Genomic DNA, 27581 nt, shown 5'->3' with positions numbered 1-27581 from the left:
AAAAACAGTTACCAGTTTACTAAAGAATGCAGATGAACAAGTTGAAGAGATACATAAGGTAAGGTCTGGAAGGCTCCTGAGTGTGCAGAAGTTTCTGTCCCCATGGAGTTGGAGTGTATCACCCTCCTGGTATGGATGCGTTTGTTAATTTGGAAGCTCTCCAAATCCCCTACTATTGGGATTCTTACCTATCTGGAGGAAAATATAGGATAACGATAACGTTTAAAAATATTTAAAAGATACCCAATTTGGGTTTTAGATCTTTCTTGTGGTTTTGTGTGGCAATTTGACCACAATTTCTGAGGTCTTTCTTCTGAGACACAGGAGAGCTGGAAGAGGGAGTGGAGAAGGTATCCAGAGCTATACTTCTCCTCTTTCTCTAGGCCACTCTCTCCTCTGGAGACAGGAAGAAGACTTTTAAATCACATTTGAGTTTGAAAGAGGACACTAATTTATATATTGAAATGAGATGGGTCTCTGAAAGTTTATGCAAAATTGCATTATTAAGGGACCTGCTCCATGGTCTGAAAGGGGGAGGTCTGACTTAGTATACGTGACAGCAGTTGGAAAAATTCCACTTCATGTTTTTAATACCCAGCAGTTGAGGGTCCTGAATTAATGATTTACTCACAGAATAAACCCAGCAGCTGAAAGATCTCTAAGGCTCTGAGTAGTGACCCTGTGATACCCTACAGTGCCAAAAACCCTTGATCTGCCTGGTGGATGTTACAGCAGGCCCTGATGGTTCCTGGTTGAGCATTATCATAAATTAGTAATATACCTTATTTATAAAAACATCTATTATTCCAGGACAGCCACATCCCTACTGGTTAAAGGAGCAGTGAGAGCCAAGCTGCAGGAGACATTGCTAACTTCATGAAATGTGAAGTATTGTTATTTCTCATGTAGTCGTTGCAAGAATTCAATTAAGATAAGCCATGCAAAATGCTCAAAAATACTTGTGAATTGATTAGCTACGGATACTCTGTAAGTGCCGATTTAAAATAGTCTGGAATGTAGAGTTCTAAGTAGATTTGTGGGTGGGATGGCAGGATATTCACTCAAGAGGCTAAAGAAGTAGTTCTCAAAGTGTAGTTTCAGGACCCCTTCTTGGGGACCCCTTCTTGGGGACCCCTTCAGGGGGTTATTGAGGTCAAAACTATTTTCATAATAACACTTAGACATTATTTGCCTTTCCCACTCTCATTCACTTATGGGTGTACCGTGGAATTTTCCAGAGGCTACACAACATGTGATGAGGTCACGGCTCTGATTTCTATTGGAATGTATTCTTGGGTTTAAATTTTTTCCCCCAGTCTTGACAAATGTTTTCCAGGGGCTGGGGGTGGGTAGAGGAGTTGACTACAAAAGGACCAGGTAATTTTTTAGGAGTGGGTGATGATTCTATATCTTGATTGTGGTACTGGTTACATGACTATGCATTTGCCAAAATTCACAGAACTATACACTAAAACTAGGTGAATTTTACTGCTCAAATTATACTTCAAATTGAAATTACCCAAAAGCTATTTCTTAATTTTAATTTCTAATAGTATAATTAGATATAACCCACATAAACAAAAGCTCTCAATATTTTTTTTAGCATACCAACATGTCCTTTGACCAAGACCTTTGAGAACCACTGAGTTAAAACATTGATTTCTGTGTTAAAATAGTTGCAACTATTTGCTCTGCAGTTGGGGAAAGCGATTAATAGGGAGGGCAAATTCTCTCTGGCTTTAATGCCTTAGATGTTGTGCTGTCCAATGTGCCTGTGACCAAATGTGGCTATTGAGTACATGAAAAATGGCTGGTCCAAATGAAATGTACTTAATACAAAATAATAATAATAATCTAAACGATCTCACTGATGTTTACATAGAAATGACAACATTTTGGACATATTGGGTCAAGTAAAGGATACTGTCAAAATTAATTTCATCTGTCGTTTTTATTTCAATGTGGCTACTAGAAAATTTAAAATGTGGTCTTCATTATGTTTCTATTGAACAACACTATTCTGGAGACACACAGGCTTGATTGCCAATCTTGTTTTCACCAATTACAAGATGTGTCAAAAGACTTACTACTTCTTTAAACTTCTTTGGTTCCCTGGGATGTAAAATGTGGGTAATGTTAAGGTTGGTGTGAGGATTGTGAATGAATAATGCACGTGACGTGCTTAGCAATGCAGCTAAGTAGACAATACGTTTGATGGCTGTTCTTAAAGCCCTGCGTTTTACTACTGATGCCATCAGCGATGGACCACATGCTCATTAAAGGCCGTTCCTCTGCAACCTACTTCCACTCTGACGACAGTAACTAATGCTGTCCGAGGCCTGAACCCTTTCGAGCAGGGGCGCCCTCTTCACACCAAAAAATAAAACTGACATGGTCCTTCCTGGAAGTGGGGTATCTGTATTTATGAATAGAGCCCTGGCAAACCCTGAAACCAAACAGGCCTCGGGCCGGAGGAATTCCTTTACCCCATCGCTAAGCGCGGGAGGGGGGATTGGGGGGACGACAAGACTATGGTCCATCGGCTTTTCCTCTCCGGCGACGGCTGCTTCCGGTCCTCCCGGGAGCCCGTCCTTCGGCCTACCTTCCCCCGAGTTGCTTGTCCTTTAACCGCGGGTTCCGCGGCCTCGGGAGCATTAGGCGACTTCTGTCAGTCCGCCGCGGTAGCGGCGTGGGTGGCGGCGGCGGCGGCGGCGGCGGCGGCGGCGGGCCTCCCGCGGGGCCGCAATGCTCAGCTCCCGAGCCCAGGCGGCGGTGAGCGCGGCCGACAGGGCCATCCAGCGTTTCCTGCGGACCGGGGCGGCAGTCAGGTGAGCTTCGGGGGCGGGGCGGCCGGAGAGGCCCGGAGCAGGGTCCCCAGCCTGGGCCTCTGGTGGCCTTTTCACGCCCTAGTCAGGGTCCCCAGGGCCGGAGTAAACATTCTGGGGGCTTCTGCGTCCCGCAGGGCTGGAGGCCCAGCCCCGGAGGCAGGAGGGACGACGGGCCTCTAGGGCTTGCAGGTCTTTGGCAAAGCCAATTCTGTCTGCACTCCCCAGTTCTGCTAGCGCCCCAAATTCTATCAGTGTCCCCACTCCCGCCTGCCAGTGCCTCCTCCAGTCCTGACATTGTCCCCAAAACTCCCAGGGAGCCTCAGGCTTGTCAAGGCCCCGAATTCTGGCAGTGCCCCGCGGACCTCTCAGGGCTTCGCAGGCTTTCCAGGACTCCTTAATCCTCTCAGGATACCCCCAATCCTTATGGGCTCCGAGTCGTGCCAGTTAGGATTCCCCAGTCTTGTCAAGCTTGGCAGTCCTGCCATGGTTCTCAATCCTGTAAAGTGCCTGGGGCTTGCTAGGACTCGCCCTCCCCTCCTATTTTGTCAGTCCTTCTATTTCTGTCAGTCCCTGTGCCCCAGTTATGCCAGGGATCCCCTATTCTGTCTGGATCCCCAACCTTATTAGCGACTTACTATCTTGCAAGGGTTAAACCAATCAGGACCCCTTTACCTGCTCCCAGTCCTGCTAAGGCTCCTGCCCCCCAATAGTCTTGGACCCGCCCAATAGTACTGTCCCCAGTCCTGTCAAGGCCCCTGTTTCCCTCCTCTTATCTACCCTCCCATGGGCTTCGGGCTGCAGAGCTGAACACTGCATCTCCATTACTGTCCCTAAATGACTGAGACCTGTCGTTCAGGACAGCTTCCTTCCTTTGGAACTGGAGTAGGTCTAAAGGACTTATTATCCAGGCCGGCCCAGTGGCTCAGGCGGTTGGAACTCTGTGCTCCTAACGCCAAGGGCTGCCGGTTCGATTCCCACATGGGCCCGTACCAGATGGCTCAGTTGGTTGGAGCGCATCCTCTCAACCACAAGGTTGTGGGTTCGACTCTTGCAAGGGATGGTGGGCTGCGCCCCCTGCAACTAACAATGGCAACTGGACCTGGAGCTGAGCTGCGCCCTCCACCACTAAGATTGAAAAGACAACAACTTGGCTTGAAAAAAGTCCTGGAAGTACACACTGTTCCCCACTGAAAAAGTCCTGTTCCCCTTCCCACAAATAAATAAATAAATAAATGATAAAAAATAAATAAAAAATAAAGAACTTATTATCCCAGGCCTGGAAGCTGTCCTGTGCCCCATTCTGTAGATGGGAAGAGGGCCTTGAGGTGGCCTCGCTTATTGTCCTACAGCTGACCTGATAGCAGAGCTGGGGGGAGAAGCGAGATCTTTTTACTCCCAAGCTCCTCATGTTGTCATTTTGCAGAGAAATGGCATTTCCACAATCACCACTCGCCCTTGGGGTGTTTTTGTGCATGCCCTGCTAAGGATGTGGGCAAGCCCTCTCTCCCACCCCTTTGACGCTCTGTTCTTCAGTTTCCCTTGTAAGCTTTGTGTTTATAAGCACAGACTCGGTAGTCGGACGGGCATAAAAGTTCAGATCCACGCTGCCTCACCCACTTTGACCAAGTTGGCTGCATCTTTTAGTTTCCTCACCTATAAAAATGGAGATGATAAAGGAACCTACCTGTGTAGGATTGTTTTGAGGATGAGCTAAGATGCTCACCGTGCCTGCGGTAGAAATATTAGTGTTTGATTAGGGGATTTAAGAGCATATGTAAACTGCTTTAGCCTTTCGGTGATGGCCCTTTTTAACCTTTCCAGGCACTTTTGTGAATACACCTATTGTGTAAAAGTCAGCACAACGATGCATTAAGAAATTTCAAGAAAAACTTTCATGAATGAAACTGAGGTTATAATACTTAATCATCACAGCCGCTAGCATTTGCAGAGCTCTTACTATGTACCACCCGATGCATTAGCACTTATTTAATCCTCACAACAACCCTATGAGGTAGGTCTCATGGTTGTCCCCATTGTACAGATGAGAAAGCTGAGGCTTAGAGGGTGAAATGATGTCCTAGAGAATAGCAAAGCCAAGATTGAACCAGATTAATGTGATTCCACTTTCTTAACCAAGTGCTGTGTGCTATTGACTGTCTTGGGAGAACAAAGATTTATTTGAAATTCAGTTAGCATCATATCAGTTACGACACTAGAAAACTGGTGGTAGTTGTAAGATAGAGTCACTTGTATTACCAGTGACTCTATGAGTTAATGTTGACTGAGCTGAGATCAAAACAATATTCACATGATCTAAATATTGGGATATGAACATATTACACACACGTGTATATACATACATATCTAACATATGGTTTGCTTTAGTCAGTGGACATATGTAACTTTCTATAAAACCGTGTTTTAAATTGCTGGTGCAATTTCTTCATTTGCAGTCAAAGAGTAACTTCAGTGTTCAAGTCAAGCCTAAAATTAAGACTCTTTAATTTCACAAATACTTAGATCTTTTTATACTATTATGTGCCCCCTCCTCATTTAATAATCTGAAAGATAAATCCATTTCTGTATGTTTTCCCCAGTACCCAATCATTCAGTAAATATTATTGAGTACCTACAATGTGCCAGGCATGATGTAGACACTTGGGATATGTCAGTGAGTAAAATAAACAAAGATCCCTGTCCCTGGAGACTTTGCATTCCAGTTGAAAGAGACAGACAATCAACTAGTGAATAATGAATGTTACGTTAGAAGGTGGTAAGTGCTATGGTAAAAAGAAAAAGTACGTAGAAGCCCGTAAAAGGGACCAGGCGTGCAGGTTCTAAAGGTTAGTTAGAAGTGAAGGGGAGGTGAGGAGTGAGCCAAGCAGCGATCTGGGGGAAGAGCATACCAGGCCGAGGGAACAGCAGTGCAAAGGTCCTGGGGTAAGAGCATGACTTGGGTGGCAGCCAGTGTGGAGGCGGAGCAAGAGGCAGAGTAGAAGGAAAAGCCTGGCTTCTCTGAGATGGGACTTTTGGAAGGTTGTGCCCTTCGATTTTAAATCCTGATGTCTAAATGTGCTGATTTTCAAGACATAATCCTATGTATATTACTATATACTGCTTTAACTTGAAAGGTAGGTATTTGGCAGGCCAGTGGGTTATTTTGATGAAATGTTATTTCTATGTAGTTATGTCTCTCTATGTACATACTGTGTTTGTGATCATGGAAGATAGTAAACTTATTTTTCTTTTTTAGATATAAAGTCATGAAGAACTGGGGTGTTATAGGTGGAATTGCTGCTGCTCTTGCAGCAGGAATATATGTTATTTGGGGTCCCATTACAGAAAGAAAGAAGCGTAGAAAAGGTAAGAATGAGGCCATTGCATCATGGTCGGTAGACTTGACCTGAACCATTATTATCCAAAAACAGTACAAAAAGGGGAGGCATTTTTGGTTCTCTTGTAGCTTTAGTTTTTGAACAGTACTTTCTTTTAAGCAGAAGTTAATTTTAATGACTCATTATTTTATACCCTGTTGTAAAAAGATTCACCTCCCTTAAAGTCTTGAATTTGTGACATTCTTTGTAATGCATAATTTCAAGTAGCTTAATTGTCTATGTTCTCATTAATATGGCAATTGTGTTTTTCTCTAGTACAATCGACCAGTTGTTTGATGCATTTGTGGTTTCACTGACTAGCTGATAGTCACTAGTAAATGTTTCAAGTTAGTTTCTTCATTAACCCCCAAATCTATTTCCGATTTTTAAAAATACCCCCTTTTGTAAACGTTGCTCTACTTATATTGATAAAAAGTTGGCAAAAAAAGGGGGGGATGTGGGTAATAGATGTAGCAAAATATTGATCATTGTTAAATCTGGGGGTGGTTATAATTAGGGTTTATTATATATCCTCTCTTATTTTGTACATGTTTGAGAACTTTCATAATAAAACGTTTTTAAAAAATTTCAGCAGAAGAGGGAAGTATTTTCTTGATCTCTGCAGAAAGACTGAGCAGAGTTACCATAGTGGAATCTTTCCCACTGATGGTAAGAACAAAATCATTGTCCTGGAGAGCAACAACAGAACAATTGTTTTCTTCTGTTTTGAGAAACAATGCTTTCTTCTTAAAGGGGAGAAAGAGAGAGAGAGGGAGAGAGGGAATTGAATGAGGGAGAGAAAGAAAGAGACGTTACTAAGTGGTTTTTTGTACATTCAGTGTAAACCAAACTGTGCCAGACATCGTGATAGGTTTCAAAAGTTACACAGGACGGGGACCTGTCCTTCTGTCCCTGCAGTGTCCTAAAGGAGCAGTACTAGGACTGGGCCTCAGCATGGACAAAATGCCCGGCCCCTGGATCTCTGGATAAGGACTTTCTCACGTTGCGATTTCAAATGCAAGGCCCCGGTGCAGAAACTCGCTAATAGGAGAGAAAAAAGGAGTCGGTCGAATATAATGTGCTGCTCTCTTCATTTCCCACCCCCCTCTTTCTAGGGCTTGTGCCTGGCCTTGTCAACTTGGGGAACACCTGCTTCCTGAACTCCCTGCTGCAAGGATTGTCTGCCTGCCCTGCTTTCATCAAGTGGCTGGAAGAGTTCACCACCCAGTATACCCGGGATCAGAAGGAGCCCCCCCCACACCAGTATTTATCCTTAACACTGTTGCACCTTCTGAAAGGTATCTAGCTGGGAATTTAAAGGGGATTGTGTGCATTTTCCAAGTAGCTGCCCAGATGGCAGTCAAAGGGTTAATAGCCTCTGTTTAGAGAAACATCATATACGGATTATGAAAAAAAACACTAAGATCCCAATAGATACAAACAGCTAGTTTTTGAAAATCAAAGCTATAACCATCTATTTTAAAAATTGTCAGTTTAGTTACAGCTTTTTAGGGAAAGAAGAAAATCCACTGTGACATAACCATTTTGATTATAAGAGTACTCTGGTTTCAAAAACTAACTTTTTTTAAAAAAAAGTGTCTTAGCCTAGAAAGTAAGGTAATTTGCAAGAGAAATACTACAAATTGTATTTCGATAAACACAAAGTATCTAACAAATACTCAAATATTCAACTTGACCATCATAAAGAAATATAAATAAAATAATCATGAGGCACCATGTTTTTGCCTGTCAGCAAAGATTGAAAAACAATTCGGTGGTCATGACCAGCTGTTGGGTGACATGTTCGCCCACATTAGTGTGGGTGTAACTTAGGGCATCTTTTCAGGAAAGGAGTTTGCAACTACACAGTAATAGCTTGCCAAATGTTCAGTGCCATTTGACCTAGTAATGCCTTGTCTGGGAGTCTGTCTTAACAGAAATAGTTAGAAACGTGGACTGTGATTTACACTAGCCTAAAGTTCTAAGAGCAAACAAGTTTGGGAATGGCTGTATACTGGCCCTGAGCTTGGAGAGTCACAATATACATGGCATTTTAAGAAGTCACTGATCTAACTTCATTTTTAAACCACTATTTTGACTATAGAACTGGTTTTTCCCCCCCGCATAGCATGTTACCATCCTGAGGACATTCCAGAGAATGCAGTTTGGGAAATGCTGTTATAGGCACAAAGATCTCTAATACCTAGTTATAATGGGGGAAAAGAAAGAAAAGAATGTGGTTGTCCAACAGTAGAATGATTAAGCAATCAATGGAACAGTACATCTTTGTGAAGCTCTTTTTCTTTTCTTTTCTTTTCTTTTTTTTTAATTTGGGAGAGGGCATAGGCTATAATGTTAAGTTTAAAAGAGCAGGATACAAAGTATGATATAATTGATTTCAGTGAAGTAAAAACTTCTACAGCTAGACTGGACAGAAAAAGACCAAAATGTTAGCCATGGCCATTTTGGTATTGTGCAGTTGCTGGTTTGAAAACATTTTTTTAAAAAAGACCAAAAAAACCCCACACAACTATATTTCTAAAACTCCCAAAACTAAGCATATATTATTCTCACAGTCAGAAAAAAAATAATTGGATCTAAAACACTCAGCTAAAAATATTGCTTCACTGAGGTGTTTTCCCATGTGATCTCAGCTTGACACAGAAATCTTTATGGAGCAAGTTCTGCAGGTCTGTCAAGAGGCAGTTGGAAAAGAATTTCTTCTACTTCTCTGTTCTAAGAAAAACACTATTCCAAAGACTTGTGAGCTGAAATGTCCACATAAGTGTTATGACTCAGGTTCAGGAGTTGCCCTGCCCATGGGGCGGCCAGTTAACTCAGTTGGTTAGAGTGTGATTCCAGGGTTGCTGGTTCGATCCCCACATGGGCCAGTGTGAGCTGCGCCCTCCACAACTAGATTGAGACAACTGCTTGACATGGAGCTCATGGGTCCTGGAAAAACACACTTAAAATAAATAAAAGTTTAAAAAAAAAGAGTTGTCCTGATCATGATCTCAACACTCCCATCTCCCCTTTGCCCACATATGACCCAACGCTGGGAAGCAGAGCCTCCGTGGTCCACTGCCCCTAGAATATACGCTCCCTTCTCTGCGTCTGCTTTCAGTGTCTTTTACTTTGACTTTTAGAAATAATTTTAGTTATACAACTAGTTCATAAATAAATTCTCCTTGTAAAAAAATGAAAGCATTATAGATAAGGCTAAAAACTGCTTTATCACTACTACCGCAATCTACTTTCTCTCCTTCCTCTCCCAAAGTAAGGTGTAAGTATATCCTTCCAGACCATTTTCTAAGTACCCACAGGAACTACATATTGTTTATGTTTTTTCGTAACCAAGTAACATAATATGCCCCAGAGAAATGTCCATTTCAGTACATGTCAGCTCTACCTCTTTCATTTTTCTTTCTTTTTGTGAGTTTATTGGCCTTAAGATGTTGTCTTCTGTGAATTGCTTGCTCATATCCTTTGCCCATTTAAAAACAATTGATAAATCATCCATAACATAAAATTTACCATCTTAACCATTTTTAAGTATATAATTCTGTACCAATAAGTACATTCACTTTGTTCTGCAATCATAATCATCACTCTTCATCTCCAGAACTTCTACATCATCCCATATCGAAACTCTGTATCCATTAAACAACTCCCCATTCTCTGTTACCCCTAGACTGCCGTAACCACTATTCTGTCTGTCTCTGAATTTGATTGACTATGTACCTCATTTATGTGGAATCATGCAATATTTGTCCTCTTGTGTCTGGCTTATTTCACTTAGCATAATGTCTTCCAGGTTCTTCCACCTTGTAGCATGTGTCAGAATTTCTTTCCTTTTTAAGGCTGAATATGAATAATATTCGATTGTGTGTGTATAGATATGCCACATTTTGTTATCCATTCATAAGTCAGTGGACATTTGGGTTTTCACGTTTGGGCTATTGTGAACAATGCTGCTTTAAACATTGCTGTACACATTTCTCTTCAAGTCCCTGCGTTTCATTGTTTTGGGTGTATGCCCTGAAGTAGACTTGCTGGATCAAATGGTAATTCTGTCTAATTTTATGAGGAACCACCATAGCGTTTTCCATAGTGGCTGTGCCATCTTACATTCCCACCAGCAGTGCACAAAGCGTTCCAATTCTCCGCATCCTCACCAGCACTTAGTATTATCTGTCTTTTCGCTAATAGCCGTCCTAATGGGTGTGAAGTGATATCTTTGGTTTTGATTTGCGTTTCCCTAATGAAAAGTAATGTTAACCATCTTTTCATGTGTTTATTAGCCATTTGTATGTCTTTTTTCTTTTTTCGAGAAGTTTCTATTCAAGTCCTTTTGTTTAGTTTTGAATTGCTGTTGGGTTTCAGGAGTTCTTTACGTATTCTGGATATCAATCCCTTATCAGATATGTGATTTGCAAACCTCATTCACTTTTACAGTTGAGACACCCGAGTTTATTTAGCCTTTTGCTTCCAGTGCCTTGTTATGATAAACAGGCTGTAGGTGTCTGACTTGGATGTATGCACATACCGTGTTTCCCAAAATTTAAGACCTAGCCAGACATTGAAATAAGATCCGGTCTTATTTTACTATAATATAAGACCGGGTATATAATATAATATAATATAATATAATATAATATAATGTAATAATATACCGGGTCTTATATTAGTTTTTGCTCCAAAAGATGCATTAGAGCTGATTGTCTGGCTAGGTCTTATTTTTGGGGAAACACGTTATTTCTCTACGGTAGATCCTAAGAAAGTGAAATTGCTGCATTCTAGGATATGAAAATTAGTAGACATTGCCAAATTGCCCCACAGCATTTTAGGCAAAATTGGGCTAAAGGGGACATTAAAATTTTCCTTGGGAAGGAAAAAGCTAACAGGGCAGCTTGATGGATATAGGAGGAAGAGTGAAGGTATAGTTTCTTTCCTTTTGTGCTCCCTTTGTTCTGGAGGGTAAAGGTTAGACCTCAGGTGATATTTGCCTGATAAGACAAGCCTCGGGCCTTCTCAGCACTGGCTGCCAGGGCTGCTACTTCTCCACAGGTCACCACCACTCACAGAGTCACCGACCATGTTCAGACAGGTTGTGGGTGGCAGTATTCAGAACCTTCAGGGTCAGAGCCTAAAGTATTCAAAGGAATCCTTCAAGTTCACTGACTGCAAATCAAAGAGAAGAAACAGCCTCCCTTAGTTTACCTGGGGAATTGGAACTGCCACAAACTGTGCTGAGATGACAGGCCCCTATATTTTTTGTCTCTTGTACTCTGGTCCAGTGTAACACACAATGAGATGGGGGATGGTCAAGATCAGGAATCAGCAAACTCTGGCCCATGGGCCAAATCTGGCCCACTGCCTGTTTTTTAAATAAAGTTTTATTGAAACACAGCCATGCCCATTTGTTTAGTATTATCTATGGCTGCTTTTGTGTTAAAATGGCAGAGTTGCTACAAGTGATCCGTGAAGCCTAAAATGTTTACCAACCCTGCTCTAGATGTAATTATAAATTCATAAGCCCATCAAACTTTTATTTTTGTTTATTAGGCTTGATTCTACTTATGATTGAAAAGTAAACCATTCACCAGACCCATTCAGGCTGCCACATGTACCTTGATGTTTTGCCATGATAATCAGAAACTCATGCAGACAGATGTACAAGTGAAGGCCTTATGGCTGTAGGAGAGAGCCCCGTGGAGAGGAGTTAAGCACTGCATGTAGGGTTGGACTAGATGAGTGCTTAAGGGTCCTCTCACCCCTGAGAGTTGTGAGTTTAAATCATTTTATTCAATAAGAATCTTGCAACAATAAATTTATATTGATGATGATAATTCAAATCACTGAAAATCAATTATTTCATTTAAATGCTGTAACCTTATGAGAAATTACTTTCATTCACCAAACACAAAGTGCCGAATAATATGCTAAGCATTGGGTAAGGTTACAAAGAAGAATGGTGAAAGAGCTATAATTCCAAGATGAATTTTACAATTCTTAAATTCTTCATTTGCTTTGATAGGCTGTGTGGTGCAGGTTTTCTGGTTAGTTGTTAACGCTAGTGAGTTTAATAATTGTGTCACCTTTTTTGTTTCCAGCTTTATCCTGCCAAGAAATAACTGATGATGAGGTCTTGGATGCAAGCTGCTTGTTGGATGTCTTAAGAATGTACAGATGGCAGATCTCTTCATTTGAGGAACAGGTGAACACAACATTCAAAACAGATTTACTTGGAGAATGCTTCCCCCTAACGAGCTGGGGTCTGAGCTTACAATGATGGCTGCAAAACAGCTGCATTGCTGCAGCGGGAGGAATAAATGCCAGTATTGACTTTGCAGTTGCCTGGCCTGAGTGTACATTCCTGTGACATTTTAGGCAGCCTCCATGTTCTGGGCTAGATTATGAGCTTTGTTCCTGCTTTCATGATTAGAGGAGAAATACAGCTCTGTTTCACCTGATGGATGGAAGGAAGATTAGCAGGATAGGGCAGAAACACAGGTTCCAAAGAACAAAAATCTGTAGTTCTTGAATGACGTGGCACTTCGTTGGATGATAGGGACACCTGAGTCCTTTAGAGAGAGGCAGGTGGCTTCACCCTAGACGCCCAGAGGGTCAGGCGAGACCCTTTTTTGGATCACACCCTCATGTAAAAAAGAAGAAAAAAATGTCTTCAGAGGCTGCCTTAAAGTGGCCCCAGACTGAGAGCAGGTGTCCTGTGCATCCCGAGGGCTATCTTCCAGCCACTTCCACCTCCTTTTCCACAACGCCAGATTCCCCGTCTTTTTTGGTCCCAACCACCCGCCTCCTCCCCAGACCGCTATTACCAATGCCGGTCTGAGGCTAAGACTGAGAGGGTGAAGGTCTAAGGACAGAAAGAGTAGCGTCCAGTGGGGTTCGGGTGCGTCCTCACGAGCCGAATTCCCAGAACAGCCTTGTCCAGTTTTGTGTTGGCTGCTGCTGCTTCCACCGTCCAGATACTGGACCAGAGCAATGGGAGACGGCCTTTGGGCTCCCAAAACGGTGGGGTTGAAATGCAAAGCATTTCAAAGCTCTGAAAAATGAGGTGGGAAGGCTTTCTAGCGCCTCTCATTTTTAAAGATTATCTCTGTTTCCCCTTTAATCTGAAGCCATGCATACGTTTTTTTAAAACATGACATTGACGATACCTATATTTTCTTACCATGCATCTCGATTCATCTATTATGTGTTGAAATGTTTTTTCCATTTGGAAAATCCTTTTTAAATCCTGCTGTAACTGGAATGATTTAGCCACGATGTTTTTGATTTTTCTAAAGTGAGAATGACTGAGATTCAGTCACCAAGGACATCAGCCGAGTTTTCTAAGCCCTGCTCTTCTGTCAAGGACCCACTTAAGGCCCAGTTACTCCCTAAGCATCTACGGCTCACAGCAGTCACTGAGCCAGGTAGTGCGTTAGTGTGGGTGGAAGAGAGGCGAGCATGTCTGTCCTCTTGGAAGGCATCCAGAGCACTGCCCGGGGCCTCATCTTCGTTACTATTCATCTAGTCAGCCAAGAGCAGCCAATAGGCTTCCACTGTCAACCGCTTTTCAGTGTCTGCAGGTAGAGCTATGGGAGAGGCATTGGGCTAAGCGCTTTCCTCGTGGGAATTACTGATTTCACCCTCACAGCAGTCCCGTAAGGAGTTCCTGTTACTATGCTCGTTTTGCAGATGAGCACACTGAGATCCAGAGACGCGAAGTGATTTGCCCAAAGTCACATAGCTCTTTCAGTGGCAGAGCCAGGATTCGAACCAGTCTGATGCTAAAGTGCACACGTCAGCTCCAGCCTCTTCTGCCATACGATTTTTTTTCTCAAGGCCAAGTAGCTGACTGTGACAGAATAGGGTTTGGATCCAACTCCATCCTGTCTTGGGATTTTTCTCCGTGGTGAAGCCCTGCTCATTGCTTCAAGGGTTGATCCAGATGCCTGACTTTGAGGCTCCCTGAGCCTCCCAGGAGGAGCCGATTCCCTCTCTGTCCCCTGTGGCTCCTTGGCCATAAGAGGGCTGTAGCATTGTGCTGCTAGGTAATAGCTGGGCGGCTGCATCTGTGGCTGCATTGTGAGTCTCTGAGAGCAAGATCCTTGCCTTATTTCTCTTGTAATCTCTATCACTCTCTTGCTAAGTGCTGTTCGTAGCCTAGGAGGGGATTCATTTATACATGCCACCAATATGTATTGAATGCCTGCCTGGAGCAGGGCCTGTTGGGGGCCTGGAGTTGAAGCAGCAAACTTGACTGACGGGGTCCCTGCTCTCACGGAGCTCACATGCAAGTGAGGCTGTAGACAGGAAACAGGTAACTTCAAGATACGCTAATAATAGTAAAACAAACAGGGCATGACAAAGTGTGAATGTGGGGGCCTGGGAGCTGGGGTCGGAGAAAAGCACTTGGGAGACCACTTTAGATGGCCAAGGCTCTTCGGAAGTCCTGAGGTCTTGGCTGAGACCTGAGGCCTAAAAAGAAGTAAGGCCTATTAATGTCCGGGTGCAGGGTGTTCCAGAGGAACCAGCCAGGTGAAAAGCCTGAGATAGTGACAAGTGTGCAGTGTTTGGAGGACAGTGAGAAGGCCAGCATGGCTGGGGCCAGGGCGAGGAGAGCAGTGAAGGAGCAGGGGTCCCAGACGTCAGGGCCTGGGAGGCTGTGGCAGGAGTTGGGCTTCTCTGTGTGCGGTTGGGGAGCCACTAGAGGCTTCGAGCAGGGATCCGGTGTATGTTTGAATGGGACCACGCTGGTCGCTGTGTACAGGAAGGACTGTAGGGACCAAGATGGAAACAGAGAGGGAAGCTGGGAGGCAGTTATCCAGGCAGATGTCCAGGCCAGGGATGGCGTGGCTTTGACTGGGGCTGGGGCAGGGGAGACACGGAGAGTCCTCAGGGAGTTCGGGTGTATTTTGGAGGGAGAGCCTGCAGGACTGCTGTTGAATTGACCAGGGGTGGGGTTAAGTCGGGGAGGGTTGGTGAGGGAGGGGCTCCTTGAGGAGATGCCATTTTGGTGGAGACCTGGAGGGTGAGAAGGAAGCAGCCCGGTGAAGATCTGGGCAGAGCTCCTCAGGCAAGAGTGCGGGAAAACAGGCCCCGAGAGGGGAATTAGCGTGGTGCATTCAGGAGCCAAAAGAGGCCCGGGGCACTAGACCTTGGTGGTGAGCATGCTGTAGTCTGTACAGATGGCGAATTATAATGTTCTACACATGAAACTCATGTTATAAACCAGTGGTACCCCAATTTTCAAAAAAGAGGGGTAGGGCATGGTGAGGGAGGGAGACTTCTAGGGTCTGGCTCCTATCAAGCTTGGTAGGCTAGCTAAGAAGGGGGCGCGGGGTTTACTCTGGCAGTGAGAGCCGTTCGAAGGTTGGAAGCGGAAGAGTCGAGTCATTTGCCTTTAGAAGATCACACTGGTGACTGTGGAGGGACACTAAGCGCGGAAGCCTAGAGGGTCAGCGTCGTCAGAGTTCAGGGGAGGAGAGACCTGCCCATCCCGGAAGAGGGGCCGCTTTGGCTTTTTGAGAGAGGGGCGTTTGAGTTCATTCTTAAAGAGTAGTCCCCTGCCATGTGATGCAGCAATTCCACTTGTGAATATAAACCCGAAAGAATTTAAAGCAGGGACTCAAACAGGTATTTGTACACTCATGTTCATAGCAGTATTTGCAGTAGCCAAAAGATGGAAGTAACCCAAGTGTCCGTCCATCAGCAAATGAGTGGAGTGTGTGTGTGTGTGTGTGTGTGTGTGTGTGTACACACAATGGAATACACGTACAGACAATGGAGCCTTAAAAATGAAGGAAATTCTGACGCCTGCTATAGCATGGATGAACCTTGAAGACGTTATGCTAAGTGAAATAAGCCAGTCACAAAAGGACAAATACGGTATGAGTCCTTGTATAAGGTACCTAGCGTAGTCAGATTCGGAGACAGAAAGTGGCACGTGGTTGCCAGGGGCTGGAGGGAGGCAAATGAGGGGCTAGTGTTTCATGGGTACAGCCTTTCCGTTTGCGAAGATAAAAACGTTCTGAAGATGGGTGATGCTTTTGGTGGCACAACAGTGTGACTGTACGTAGCACTACAGACTGTTCTATGTTACGTGTATTTGACCACAATGAAAAAAAGAAACGGAGTAGTCAGGCGGAGTGGAGGTCAGGGCCATCTCCGTAAAGCTGAAACAGGCTCAGAGAAGCTGGCCTGCAGGCCTCCCACCAGCTTTCTTTCCTTCTCTCTCCCCTCGGGCCTCCCAGTCGTGGGTCTTGATTGTGAAACTCTCTAGGACGGGACTGTGTCCATTTAACTTGCTGGGCCCCGAGAAGGTGGAAAACAAATCCTGCCCACAGCCCACAGCTGGAGGAGGGCTGCCCGGTGGTCCCCGTGGGAATGGTGCTGATGCTGCTGTGGCCGCCTCAGGCCTCTCTGAAGAATGCTCTGCCCTTTGACAGGATGCTCACGAATTATTCCATGTCATTACCTCGTCATTGGAGGATGAGCGGGACCGTCAGCCCCGGGTCGCACATTTGTTTGATGTGCATTCCCTGGAGGTAAACCATTAATATTTCCGATACATTGAATGAGATGGTGCATATTTAATGGGTGTAGGGACCACAAGTATCATCTTTATACAGCTTTAAACTCATGAGAGTCAATACAAATCAGCAGTGGGGCTGGGGCTGGGGCTGGGGGCGGGGCTTCAACTGCAAACTGCCCTTGGTGATTGGGAAGGCCCTTTAAAGTGATTCATTGCTGCAGTTTGTTGTTGGCTTGGAGACAAAAGAATATAGTTTTCCCTCCATTTAATACAGGGGAACAAGGAGCCGTGGCAATGCTAAATCAATCCTCATTTCCCTGGGACATTATAAAAGTTGATAAACGTTAACTAGTAAAGGGGGGAAATATTCTGGAGACAGGAAATGTGTTTTGATGGCATTTGATGAAGGAATAGGCACAGTAATCACCCAAGGAGTATGGTTGAGGCTACTTTGAGAAACCTTTGTTGAAAGCTGATGTTTAGTGGGGAGGTCAGCATAGAAACTTGTAAGATTTAGGAATGGGATGAGGGTGATAAAAGGATGGCAGTAGGTTTTCAGTCTGTTTCTTTTCTTTCCCCTACAGCAGCAGTCAGAAATAACTCCCAAACAAATAACCTGCCGCACAAGAGGTAGTCATTTTCCATTGAACTGTAACACATAAGATGGGTACTTTTTAGATATGACAATAATTTGCTTGTTTAAAAATTTTTTTTCTGGTGACATCCAGTCTGGCTTGAACTGCGGGTACTTGCAAAGGAACTTGTGTTTGGGAAACAGCTTTAAATTGTTCCCTTGGTGAACGTCTTGAATTGTTCCCTCATACTCTAGCCCTGCTCGGTTTCCTCCAAATAGACTTATTTCTACTTCACACAAGGGTTTTCTTTTTACCTTCTTGGAGTAATCTTGTGAGGAACTTAAGCTGAAACTGTCATGTCCTCAGCATTTCCACTTTAGCCAACTTGTACTGCAAATGATCACAATCCTCCTAAGAAGGAAATCATTGTTTTCTTCAGATTTAAACTTAAAAACAAAAAAAAACAAAAAAAAGCAACAAAAAAACCACATCTATTCCTTTGTATATTTGTAGTAATAAGACAATTATCTTTTCGCCCATACTGTGTTCCAGGCACTGTAATATGTCATTTAAACCTCACAGCTCTGTGAAACTGACGATACTGGAGATAATGGGGCAATAATTATCCCCATTTCCCGCAAACTGAGATGACGTGACTTCCAGAGGTGAAGTGACTTCCCAGGTCATGTAGCTTAATAAGAAGCAAAGCTAGGACCAAGCCCAGGGTTGCCTGACTCTACGGCCTGTGTTTCTTACTAGCATACTGCACTGTTTATTTCAGTAACCCCCATCCTATAAAAATTAAAAATTAACGTTTTTCATATCTTGCTTATTCTGATTTCGGAAGTTTATTTCACTTCATGGAATGTTGACTTATGGTATTCTTTGGACATCTCAAACATTTTAAGCATATGTTTCTAAATATGTTGTTAAACACAAATTCCTTTATTAAATGTGGCTGTACCCATTATACAGAAACCACATTTAAGACCTGTATAAATTCTCCTGTGAAGGGAATGGGTTGTCTTTTTGAGGGAAGTCAATATGAAAAGTTCTTTCAATTTACTTTTCAACTTTTTTCTAAAGAGGGAGTTGCTACCACATACTAAAAAGGAGAGTGAATTTTGAGGTTGGTGTCAAAGGGCAGGCTGGGGGTGGCATATCACAAGGTGTTTTGTGTTCCAGGGGCACCTCATCCCATGTCCAATCACTGGAAATCTCAGCATCCTTTCCATGGAAGACTTACGAGTAATATGGTCTGCAAACACTGTGAACACCAGGTAAATACAATACCAATACTTCATATTTTCTGGTGAGGTTTTAAGATTCCTGAAGCATCTAAAGAATGTTGACTAACAGTGGTGTGTGGTGGTTGGGATGGCCTGGGCTCCGTACACTCAGTGGACCGACAGCCCACCTTTGGTCAGAGCTAACATGTCATCTGATCCTTCGAGCAGCAGACCCATCGTGGATTGGCAGGAATTCGAGTCCTAAGTTCACATCTATACTGATGGTGGACACAGCAGATTCTAGGGCTGTTGTTTTGGGTTGTTTCTGTTTTTTTGTTTTTCATTTTTTTGCTTTGAGGTTACAAAATCTTTATTTGGAAAATATCCAACACAATACAAAATAGAGAATTGTGCAGCTATCACCTCAATTGATTTTAGAATATTTTCATCACCTCCCCCCCCCAAAAAAAAAATCTGTACCCATTAGGAAGTACTCTCTATTTCTCATCCCACACTGCCAGCCCTAGGTAACCACTAATTTACTTTCTGTCTGTATAGATTTGCCTGTTCTGGACATTTCATATAAATGGCATCATACAATATATAGTCTTTGGTGACTAGTTTCTTTTACTCAGTACAATGTTTTCAAGGTTCTTCCATGTTGTAGCATGTGTCAGTACTTCATTCCCGTTTATTACCAAATAATATTCCATTGTATGGATTCATCAGTTGATGGCCATTTGGGTTGTTTCCACTTTGGGGCTATTGTATATAATGCTGCTGTGAATATTTACGTACAAATTTTTGTGTGGGCATATGTTTTCATTTCTCCTGGGTATATACCTAGGAATAGAATTGCTGGCTCCTGGTAATTCCATGTTTAATATTTTGAGGAATTGCCACACTGTTCTCCAAAGTGGCTGCACCATTTCATATTCCCATCAGCAGTGAATGAAGTTTCCAATTTTTCTACCTCCTCACTGATACTTATTATCTGACTTTTTAGTTATAACCATCCTGATGTGTGTGAAGTGGTAGCTCATTGTGGTTTTAATGGGCATTACCCTGATAACGATGTTGAATCTTTTAAAAAAAAAAATAAGGTCCATAGATTACAATTCATAATCTTTAATATCTTTTAAACTATAAGTTGCCCATTTGGCTCTTATTTTTTCTTGCATTTTGTGTTTTGACGCTACTGTAAATGGAATTTAAAAATCTTTTTCTAGTATATAGAAATACAGTTGTTTGTATATTGACCTTGAGTCTTGAGATCTTGCAAAGATTCATTTATTAGTTCTTGAAGTTTTGTAGATTCATTCGAATTCTGTTTGTAAACAGTCATGTTGTCTGTGAATAGAGTTTTACTTCTCTTTTCTTTACTTTTATTTCTTTACTTTCCAACTGTTATGCCTTTTGTTTATTTTTCTTGCCTTATTATCCTGGCTAGGACCTCCAACACAAAGTCGAATAGGAGTGGTGATAGGAGATATCCTTGACTTGTTTCAAAGCTTAAGAAGCAAGTATTGGTGTTTCATACATAAGTATGATATTAGCTTTGGGTCTTAGCATACCCCTTTTATTACACTGAGGAAGTACTATTCCTAGTTTGCTGAGAGTTTTTATCATGAATAGTAGTTGAATTTTTTTCATGCTTTTTCTGCCCATATGAAGGGTATCATATTTTTCTTTTATTCTGTTAATGTGGTGAATTGCAGTGATTGATTTTTCTTATGTTAAATTAGCCTTGTGTTTCTGGGATAAACTCCACTGTATTATGATGTATTATTCTTTTTACATATTACTGAATTTGATTTTTTAATATTTTCTAAGGGATATTAACGTCTGTATTGATGAGGAATATTGGTGTTACAATTTTTTGTATTATCTTTGTTGGTTTCTGTTGTAAGGATTATATTAGCCTCATAAAATAACCTGGGAAAGGTTTGGACCTTGGTTGATAATGGTATTGTCGCTTCCTTAAATGTTTGCTAGAGTTTGTCTTGTTTGCTAGACTTTGCTATTAGGCACATACACATGTATTAATCATGATGAGTTGACTCCTATTGTCATGATAAATTGTCCCTCTTTATCTCTGGTAAGACTCCTTGTCTTGAAGCCTGTGGCGTGTGATTAATTTCCATCTAACTGGTGTTTTTATTGTATATCTCCTTCTGTTCCCTCAGTTTTTTACCTATCTTTATTTTTGTATTTGTAATGTGGCTTTTGTAGACAGCATGTAATTGGGTCTTGTTTTTTTATCCAGCTTGACAATCTGCCTTTTAATTGGTGTGTTTAGTCCATTTACATTTAATTTAATGTAAGTATTTATATGGTTGGATTTAGATCTGCTATTTTACCATGTGTTTTCTATTTGTATCTCATATTTTTTGTTCTTCTGTTCCTTCTTTCTTGTTGCCTTTTGGGTTAATTGAATACTTTTTAGTATTTTGTTGTAATTCCTCTATTGGCTTTTTAACTATTTTACATTTTTGTGTGTGTATGATGACATCATGCAATTTTAACTTATCATGGTCCATTTAGAGTTAACATTATACTCCATGTAAAACATAGGAAACTTAATTCAAAATCAGAATTCTATTACCCCATCCTTTATGGTATTTTTCTCTTATGTGTTACATCTACATTCATTACAAACTCCACAATACTGTCATAATTTTTACTTTATTTACATGTAATGAAACAATTATATGTGTTTAAAAGAAATAAAAAGAAAAAATTTTATATTTGCCATTTTAGGTGTTCTTCAGCTTTTGGTAACTCTCCAGTCATTCAAAGTTTTGTTTTGTTTTGGTCCAGATTTCACAGTTTTTATCTCAGGGAGAGTTAGATTAGCCAAGCTACGCTGTCATCACCAAAAGCTGGAACTCTTACTCTATTTTATCTTCTGTTTTCTGCAATTAATAATATAACGTGCACATCTTTCCACATCATCATGCATTCTTCTCACATACCATTTTTAATATAGTATTCCATTTTGTGGACATTTTATAATTTATGTAATCATTCCCTAGAAATGCAACTATTCGCATTTTGCTATTATAAATAATACTGTGATGAAGATCCTTGCAGTTAGGTCCATGGTTATAGCCTTAGGATAAAATCCCCAAATTACTGGGTCAGACATGTTATCTTACAGTTTTTCCAAGCTACCTTTATTATTATCATACCTCTTATGTTCACAAGTTGTTTTTAATAGAATTTGCTTCTAGCTAAGTACATTATATTTCATTGTATTACTAATGTTGGACATCTAAACTGTTTAATAAGCATATATCTTTCCATCTATAAAGTTCTGAATTGAACTTAAGTCCTTTGTGGATTTTCTGCAATATTTGTTTCAGAGTCCTGTTCGATTTGATACCTTTGATAGCCTTTCACTAAGTATTCCAGCTGCCACATGGGTAAGTAGTGATCTGTGCTTTCTTTTGGGTCTGTTTCAGAGACATTTGAATTTGAAAGGGCTTTGAGGCATTTTGTGTAACTCAGGTGCCACGCATTATTTTGACAGGTGGTTGGGTGAACCCATCCTAATTTTAGTATGTGGTACCATGGCCCGATTTGGTGGGGAGAAGGTGTGTGGTTTTTCTCTTCCTGCAGAAATTTTGGCTTTTTTGAACACATACACACGTACATATTAATCTCAAATTCAAAGATATCTTAAACACTGTGGAAGTCCCTAATTGTCTGTAATGTTATGTCCTCCTACCCATGAATCCATCACAGTAGCAAGTCTAGCGTGCTTTGAGCTTCATGTTTGTTCGGGAAGCATGCAATTATGTCTGCTTTTACTGCCTATATAAGCAAAAATAATGGTCTGGCATTCACCTTGCCATCTGTTAGTCATTTCAATATAGCTCCCCTTTGAATCGTAATAATGAGTTTTCTTCTCATGCTGTAGGGTCATCCCTTGACCCTGGACCACTGCCTTCACCACTTCATCTCATCAGAATCCGTGCGGGATGTCGTATGTGACAACTGTACAAAGGTATGACTTTTACCCCAAATATCATCTCCTCCCCTGCACTGTGGGTCCTGATACAGTGCCTCTCCCACCATTGGCCCCGAGCTCTGCTGACTATTCCCAGAGGATCTTTTCAGCCACAGCTATTTCTGCTTAACTTGGTTAGGAGATTGGCAGCCCATGGACCAAATATCTTTCCCTGATGCGTTTTGTTTCACCCACAGAATTTTTAAAGTAGAAATTTGAATGCCATGCTTTAAGATGGGACATGCCCTCTCCAATTTGCTACCGTCACCTTCATTCCCACTTGTCTCACACCCTGCCTTACCTATGCTGCCTGCCTAACCCCCTAAGCAGTTGAATTTCACCCTCCGGATTTAGAGGGACTGTGTGGAACAGAATTTTTGAAGACACACAACAAAATAGATTATATGCCAATGTCAGAGCTTCTTTATTTCTCTTGCCTCCACTGTTGCTGTTACTTAAGGACTAAAACAGTGAAAACCCACAAATAACTGGGCAGCAGGGGGAAATCAAGTGCCAACTGAATACAGGTATAATACCCACCCTTGACAGGCAGCTCTCCATAGATGTCCTACGTCAAGAATTTTTGCAAAGAGATGTTTCTCTTATTTCAGATTGAAGCCAAAGGGACATTGAATGGGGAAAAGGTGGAACACCAGAGGACCACTTTTGTTAAACAGTTAAAACTAGGGAAGGTGAGCCCACACCACACATCTTTGTTGCCTTTGCTTTCGAGGACTCCCTGTAGCCCACTCCTGACATTCGGCACTTTCTGGTTTCTCTCGCACCCGCAGCTCCCTCAGTGCTTGTGTATCCACCTCCAGCGGCTGAGTTGGTCCAGCCACGGCACGCCCCTGAAGCGGCACGAGCACGTGCAGTTTAATGAATTCCTGATGATGGACATCTACAAGTACCACCTCCTTGGACATAAACCTGGTCAACATAACCCTAAACTGAACGAGAAGGCGGGGCCTGCGCTGGAACTGCAGGACGGGCCGGCAGCCCCCAAATCAGGTGTGTGCCCGCGGAGCCGAGGCAGCGGGAATCCGCAGCACAGAGAAAAGGAATTTGGCATCACCAGCTTTTGGGGCCCTTATGCCATGAGGGCTTGAGTGGTTGTTTAGATTCTTGAGACTATCAGGATTGGGGCAAAAGGGAGAAGATATCTTAAAAGAGGTTAAAATTATATAATAATGAGATGTATAATTTACATCTCATGTAAAAACTATCACAGTTGAAAAAATATAGGAAAAAAAGCTTAAGATTGCTTTCTGGTCTTTTGACTAAGCAATAATTGGCTCACATCATTCCAGTGAATTTCTTTCAATTTTCCCTCCAATACAGTCATCTCATTAAACAGGAAATGTGGGGAGGAAATGTCCTGGCTAAAAATCGCCGAACATCTTATTTGGGTTGCTATTTTGTCTTTACTGAATGACTTATCTAGTTCTGTTACTGTCCTCACTTGAGGTGACTTGTTGAACTGGGTCTCAGGGAAGCAAGGTAGCTATTGTTACCCTCAGTCTTACTGATGAGAAAATCGAGGCTTTATGAGGTCAAATGATTGGCCAAAGGGCAAACAGCAGATGGGAGACCTGGCACTAGAAGATAATGTTGGGTCATTTGTTGAAGTTATCTTATCTAGTATGTGGAGTTCTTTACTTATGGATGAGGAAAACCCGCCGACTTTAAGGACTCGAAACTCACCACCTGCCTGCTGCACCCTGTCAAGTCAGGACTACTTTCCCTGCACCCCACATTTTCCCCACTTAGCATCCCTTACCACTTTTATTCTTTCTTTACATCCACAGTTGCGTGGCCTGGCAAGGACATCATTTGTAGGAAGACTGTATTTTGCCCTTTTTTCAAAGGATCAGTAAATTGACGCCAGGGACAATTGGGGTGGGGAGAGGGCTCAGTCCTGGTCTTTTGACTAAACAATAATTGGCTCACATCACTGGAAAGTGAATGATGTGAGCCAGGTCCTGTTTTAAATCAAGGACCTCCTCAGCCTCATTTCCTCCTCTCCTGGGCGGGAGTGCAGGGCTGTTCATGTTCAGAGCCTGGTGGCTGTGATGAAAGAGGCCAGTCGTGAACTACGTGGTACTTCCAGGCCCCCCACACATGACACTTGAAAGGAAAAGAGATGTGAATTTCTCCTGAATTATTTTATCTACACCCATAAACATTTATTAACACTGTTACATGTTCGTATTCTTTAGAAGCTGATAATTAAAGAAGAGGGAATGTTTAGATCAGTGGCTCACAGCAAGGAGTTTCGCCTGCCAGAGGACATTGGGCAGTGGCTAGTGACATTTTTAGATGTCACCACTGAGGGGTATTTGGTAAATAGAGGCCAGGGAGGCTGTTAAATATCCTGCAGTGCACAGGACAGCCCCCACCACAAAGACTGATCTGTCCTAAATGTATTCAATAGTGTGAAGGTTGAGAAACCTTGGTTTAGGTCAAAATGCCAGTAAATCAGCTACTGCTTAACTCTGACACATGTCTTTAGCAAACAGGGATAGAAATCTCGAAGCTTCACAAAGCTGTCAAAGTGAACAGCAGACCAGGAGACAGATACACTTTTCCTATTGTGGATTAAAACAGGGAGACAGGGACAACCAAGATGGCGCAGTAGGTAAACGCTATGTTTACCTTCTCTCACAACCACATCAAAATTACAACTAATCTACAACCATTATTGAGAATTGCCTAAAATCAAGCTGAATAAGCCCTACAACTAAGGATGTGCAGAAGAAGCCACCTCCAGACTGGTAAGAAGGTCAGAGACGTGGCACAGGCTGGTTCCACACCCATGTGTGACCATTAAAGATCTGGAGGGCTATTTTGGCTATGGGGGCCCCCCCAATCCCCTAAAGGAGCAAGAGATCCCAGTCCCACCCCAGCCCAGGGTTCCAGTGCCAGGGAGAGGAGTACCTATAATTTTTGATTGTGAAAAACCAGAGATTGTGACTGAGTAAGACTGAGGGCAGCTGCACTCACAGATGCTCCTCTTAAAGGGACTGGGTGCGGACTCACCCACCAACAGAATCACTTGCTCTGAGCTCCAGCACTGGGGCAGCAGCTGGAAAGGCGGCAGGGACAAATGGGGGGGAATTGAGTTGTCTGGCTTGGGACGAGGACTGGAGAGGCAGCTTTCTACTGGACAGGGGAGCTGGCAGAGACCATTGTGTCTTTGCTGAGCCCTCCCCCTTCCCGGTGCGCGTGAACACAGGCAGCTGCCATTTCTGAGTCTCCACTGTTTGTTCACCCTGCCCTGGCGATTTGAGACCTGGCCCCACCTGACTTTTGGGCACACCCAGGATGCTTTCAGTGACTTTTTCATGCAGACCGCTTGCCTTGGTTCAAGCTGCACTCTCTTAGGGTCTCTCAAAGTTCGCAGAACCCAGACAAGCAGCATCTGTCTTGAGTGTCCTGTACCTCTGGCTGAGCCAGCCCTAAGCTGGCACTAGTGGCAGCTGGCCTTGGTTCTTAGCTTGGCCTCTCAAAGGTTCTTTGAAGCACAGCACAGGTAGCAGACATCTGAGGATTTCTTTCTGACTCCTGCTAGATGGTCCCAGGTGGGGCATAGGCTGTGGCTGAAGACCTACAGTGGATCCCCTCCAAGGTGGTCCTGGGGCTGGCACCCCCAGTGGCCAGCTTCAAAATGAACTGGAGCATCACCCAGCCATCTCCAAATACGACACACCCATGGGGCGGATTGGGCAGGCACCAGAGTCCTGCTGAGGCAGATCCTGCTCTGCAGGATCAGTCCCTGCACAACAACTTTTCCACTGTAGTCAAGGCCAGTCCTCACAACCAGTAAGCCCAAGAGTCAGTCCCTCAATTGATGTACAATTATCAACCAAGGCTCAACTACAAGAGGAGGGCACACACAACCCACACAAGAGACACACCTGGAGCGCGTGGCTCAGGTGACCAGAAAGACTGTGCCACTGAACCCCACAGCATACCTACTACATAAGGCCACTCTGCTAAGACCAGAAGACATAGCAGCCCTACCTAATACATAAGAACAAACACAGGGAGGCAGCCAAAATGGGGAGACAAAGAAACATGTCCCAAATGAAAGAACAGAACAAAGCTCCAGAAAAAGAACTAAGCAAAATGGAGATAAGCAATCTGTCAGACGCAGAGTTCCAAACACTGGTTATAAGAATGCTCAATGATCTCATAAAAATGGATATGGAAACCATAAAAAAGAACCAGTCAGACATAAAGGATACAATAATGGAAATGAAGAATATATTATAGGGAATCAACAGTAGATTAGATGAAGCAGAGGATCCAACCAGCGATGAAAAAGATAAGATAGCAGAAAACACCGAACCAGAACAGCAAAAAGAAAAAAGAATCCAAAAAATTGAGGAGAGTTTAAGGAGTTTCTGGGACAATATCAAGCATATCAACATTCGCATTATAGGGGTACCAGAAGGAGAAGAGAGAGAGCGAGGAATTGAAAACCTATTTGAAGAAATAATGAGAGAAAACTTCCCTAACCTGGTGAAGGAAATGGATATACAAGCCTAGGAAGCACAGAGAGTCCCAAACAAGATAAACCCAAAGAGGCCCACACCAAGACACATCATAATTAAAAGGCCGAAGGTTAGTTACCTACAAGGGAGCCCCCGTAAGACTGTCAGCTGATTTTTCAACAGAAACTTTGCAGGCAAGAAGGAATGGCAGGAAATATTCCAAGTGATGAAAAGCAACAATATATAACCAAGATTGCTCTACCCAGCAAGGCTGTCATTCAGAATTGAAGGACAGCTTCCCAGACAATAAAAAGCTGAAGGAGTTCATCACCACCAAACCAGTATTACAAGGACTCTTAGAAGGACTTCTTTAAGATGGGATGGGGGTTAAGGACGGGTGAAAGGGGAAGGGATTAAGAAGAACAAGTTGAGTGTTATACAGTAGTCATGGGGATGTAGGTTATAGCATAAGGAATATAGTCAACAATATTGTAATAACTAGGTATGGTGCCAGATAGGCACTA

General features: G+C 42.8%; 1 protein-coding gene across 4 annotated transcripts in view; it reads left to right on the top strand.

Annotated features, from left to right (window-relative positions):
- Nucleotides 1-2676: 2676 nt before the first annotated feature.
- USP30 (ubiquitin specific peptidase 30) overlaps nucleotides 2677-27581 on the top strand; it is a 28883-nt gene continuing 3978 nt past the window's right edge. Inside the window, exons 1-12 of one of the 4 annotated variants that reach the window (XM_033097993.1) lie at nucleotides 2700-2828; nucleotides 4650-4839; nucleotides 6082-6191; nucleotides 7318-7500; nucleotides 12316-12419; nucleotides 16660-16758; nucleotides 17330-17375; nucleotides 18506-18600; nucleotides 21915-21974; nucleotides 22472-22558; nucleotides 23173-23253; nucleotides 23353-23572. In XM_033097993.1, coding sequence (XP_032953884.1) covers nucleotides 4835-4839; nucleotides 6082-6191; nucleotides 7318-7500; nucleotides 12316-12419; nucleotides 16660-16758; nucleotides 17330-17375; nucleotides 18506-18600; nucleotides 21915-21974; nucleotides 22472-22558; nucleotides 23173-23253; nucleotides 23353-23572 — 1090 coding nt within the window. In that variant the 5' untranslated portion in view covers nucleotides 2700-2828; nucleotides 4650-4834. Of the gene's footprint in view, nucleotides 2829-4649; nucleotides 4840-5456; nucleotides 5960-6081; nucleotides 6192-7317; nucleotides 7501-12315; nucleotides 12420-16659; nucleotides 16759-17329; nucleotides 17376-18505; nucleotides 18601-21914; nucleotides 21975-22471; nucleotides 22559-23172; nucleotides 23254-23352; nucleotides 23573-27581 lie in introns of those variants that run through there. The other 3 variants (XM_033097992.1, XM_033097991.1, XM_033097995.1) reach the window with 3 other exon arrangements.

This window comes from Rhinolophus ferrumequinum, chromosome 25, assembly GCF_004115265.2.
Source record: "Rhinolophus ferrumequinum isolate MPI-CBG mRhiFer1 chromosome 25, mRhiFer1_v1.p, whole genome shotgun sequence".
Lineage (NCBI taxonomy): Eukaryota > Metazoa > Chordata > Mammalia > Chiroptera > Rhinolophidae > Rhinolophus > Rhinolophus ferrumequinum.
This window is presented reverse-complemented; position numbering and strand designations above follow the sequence as displayed.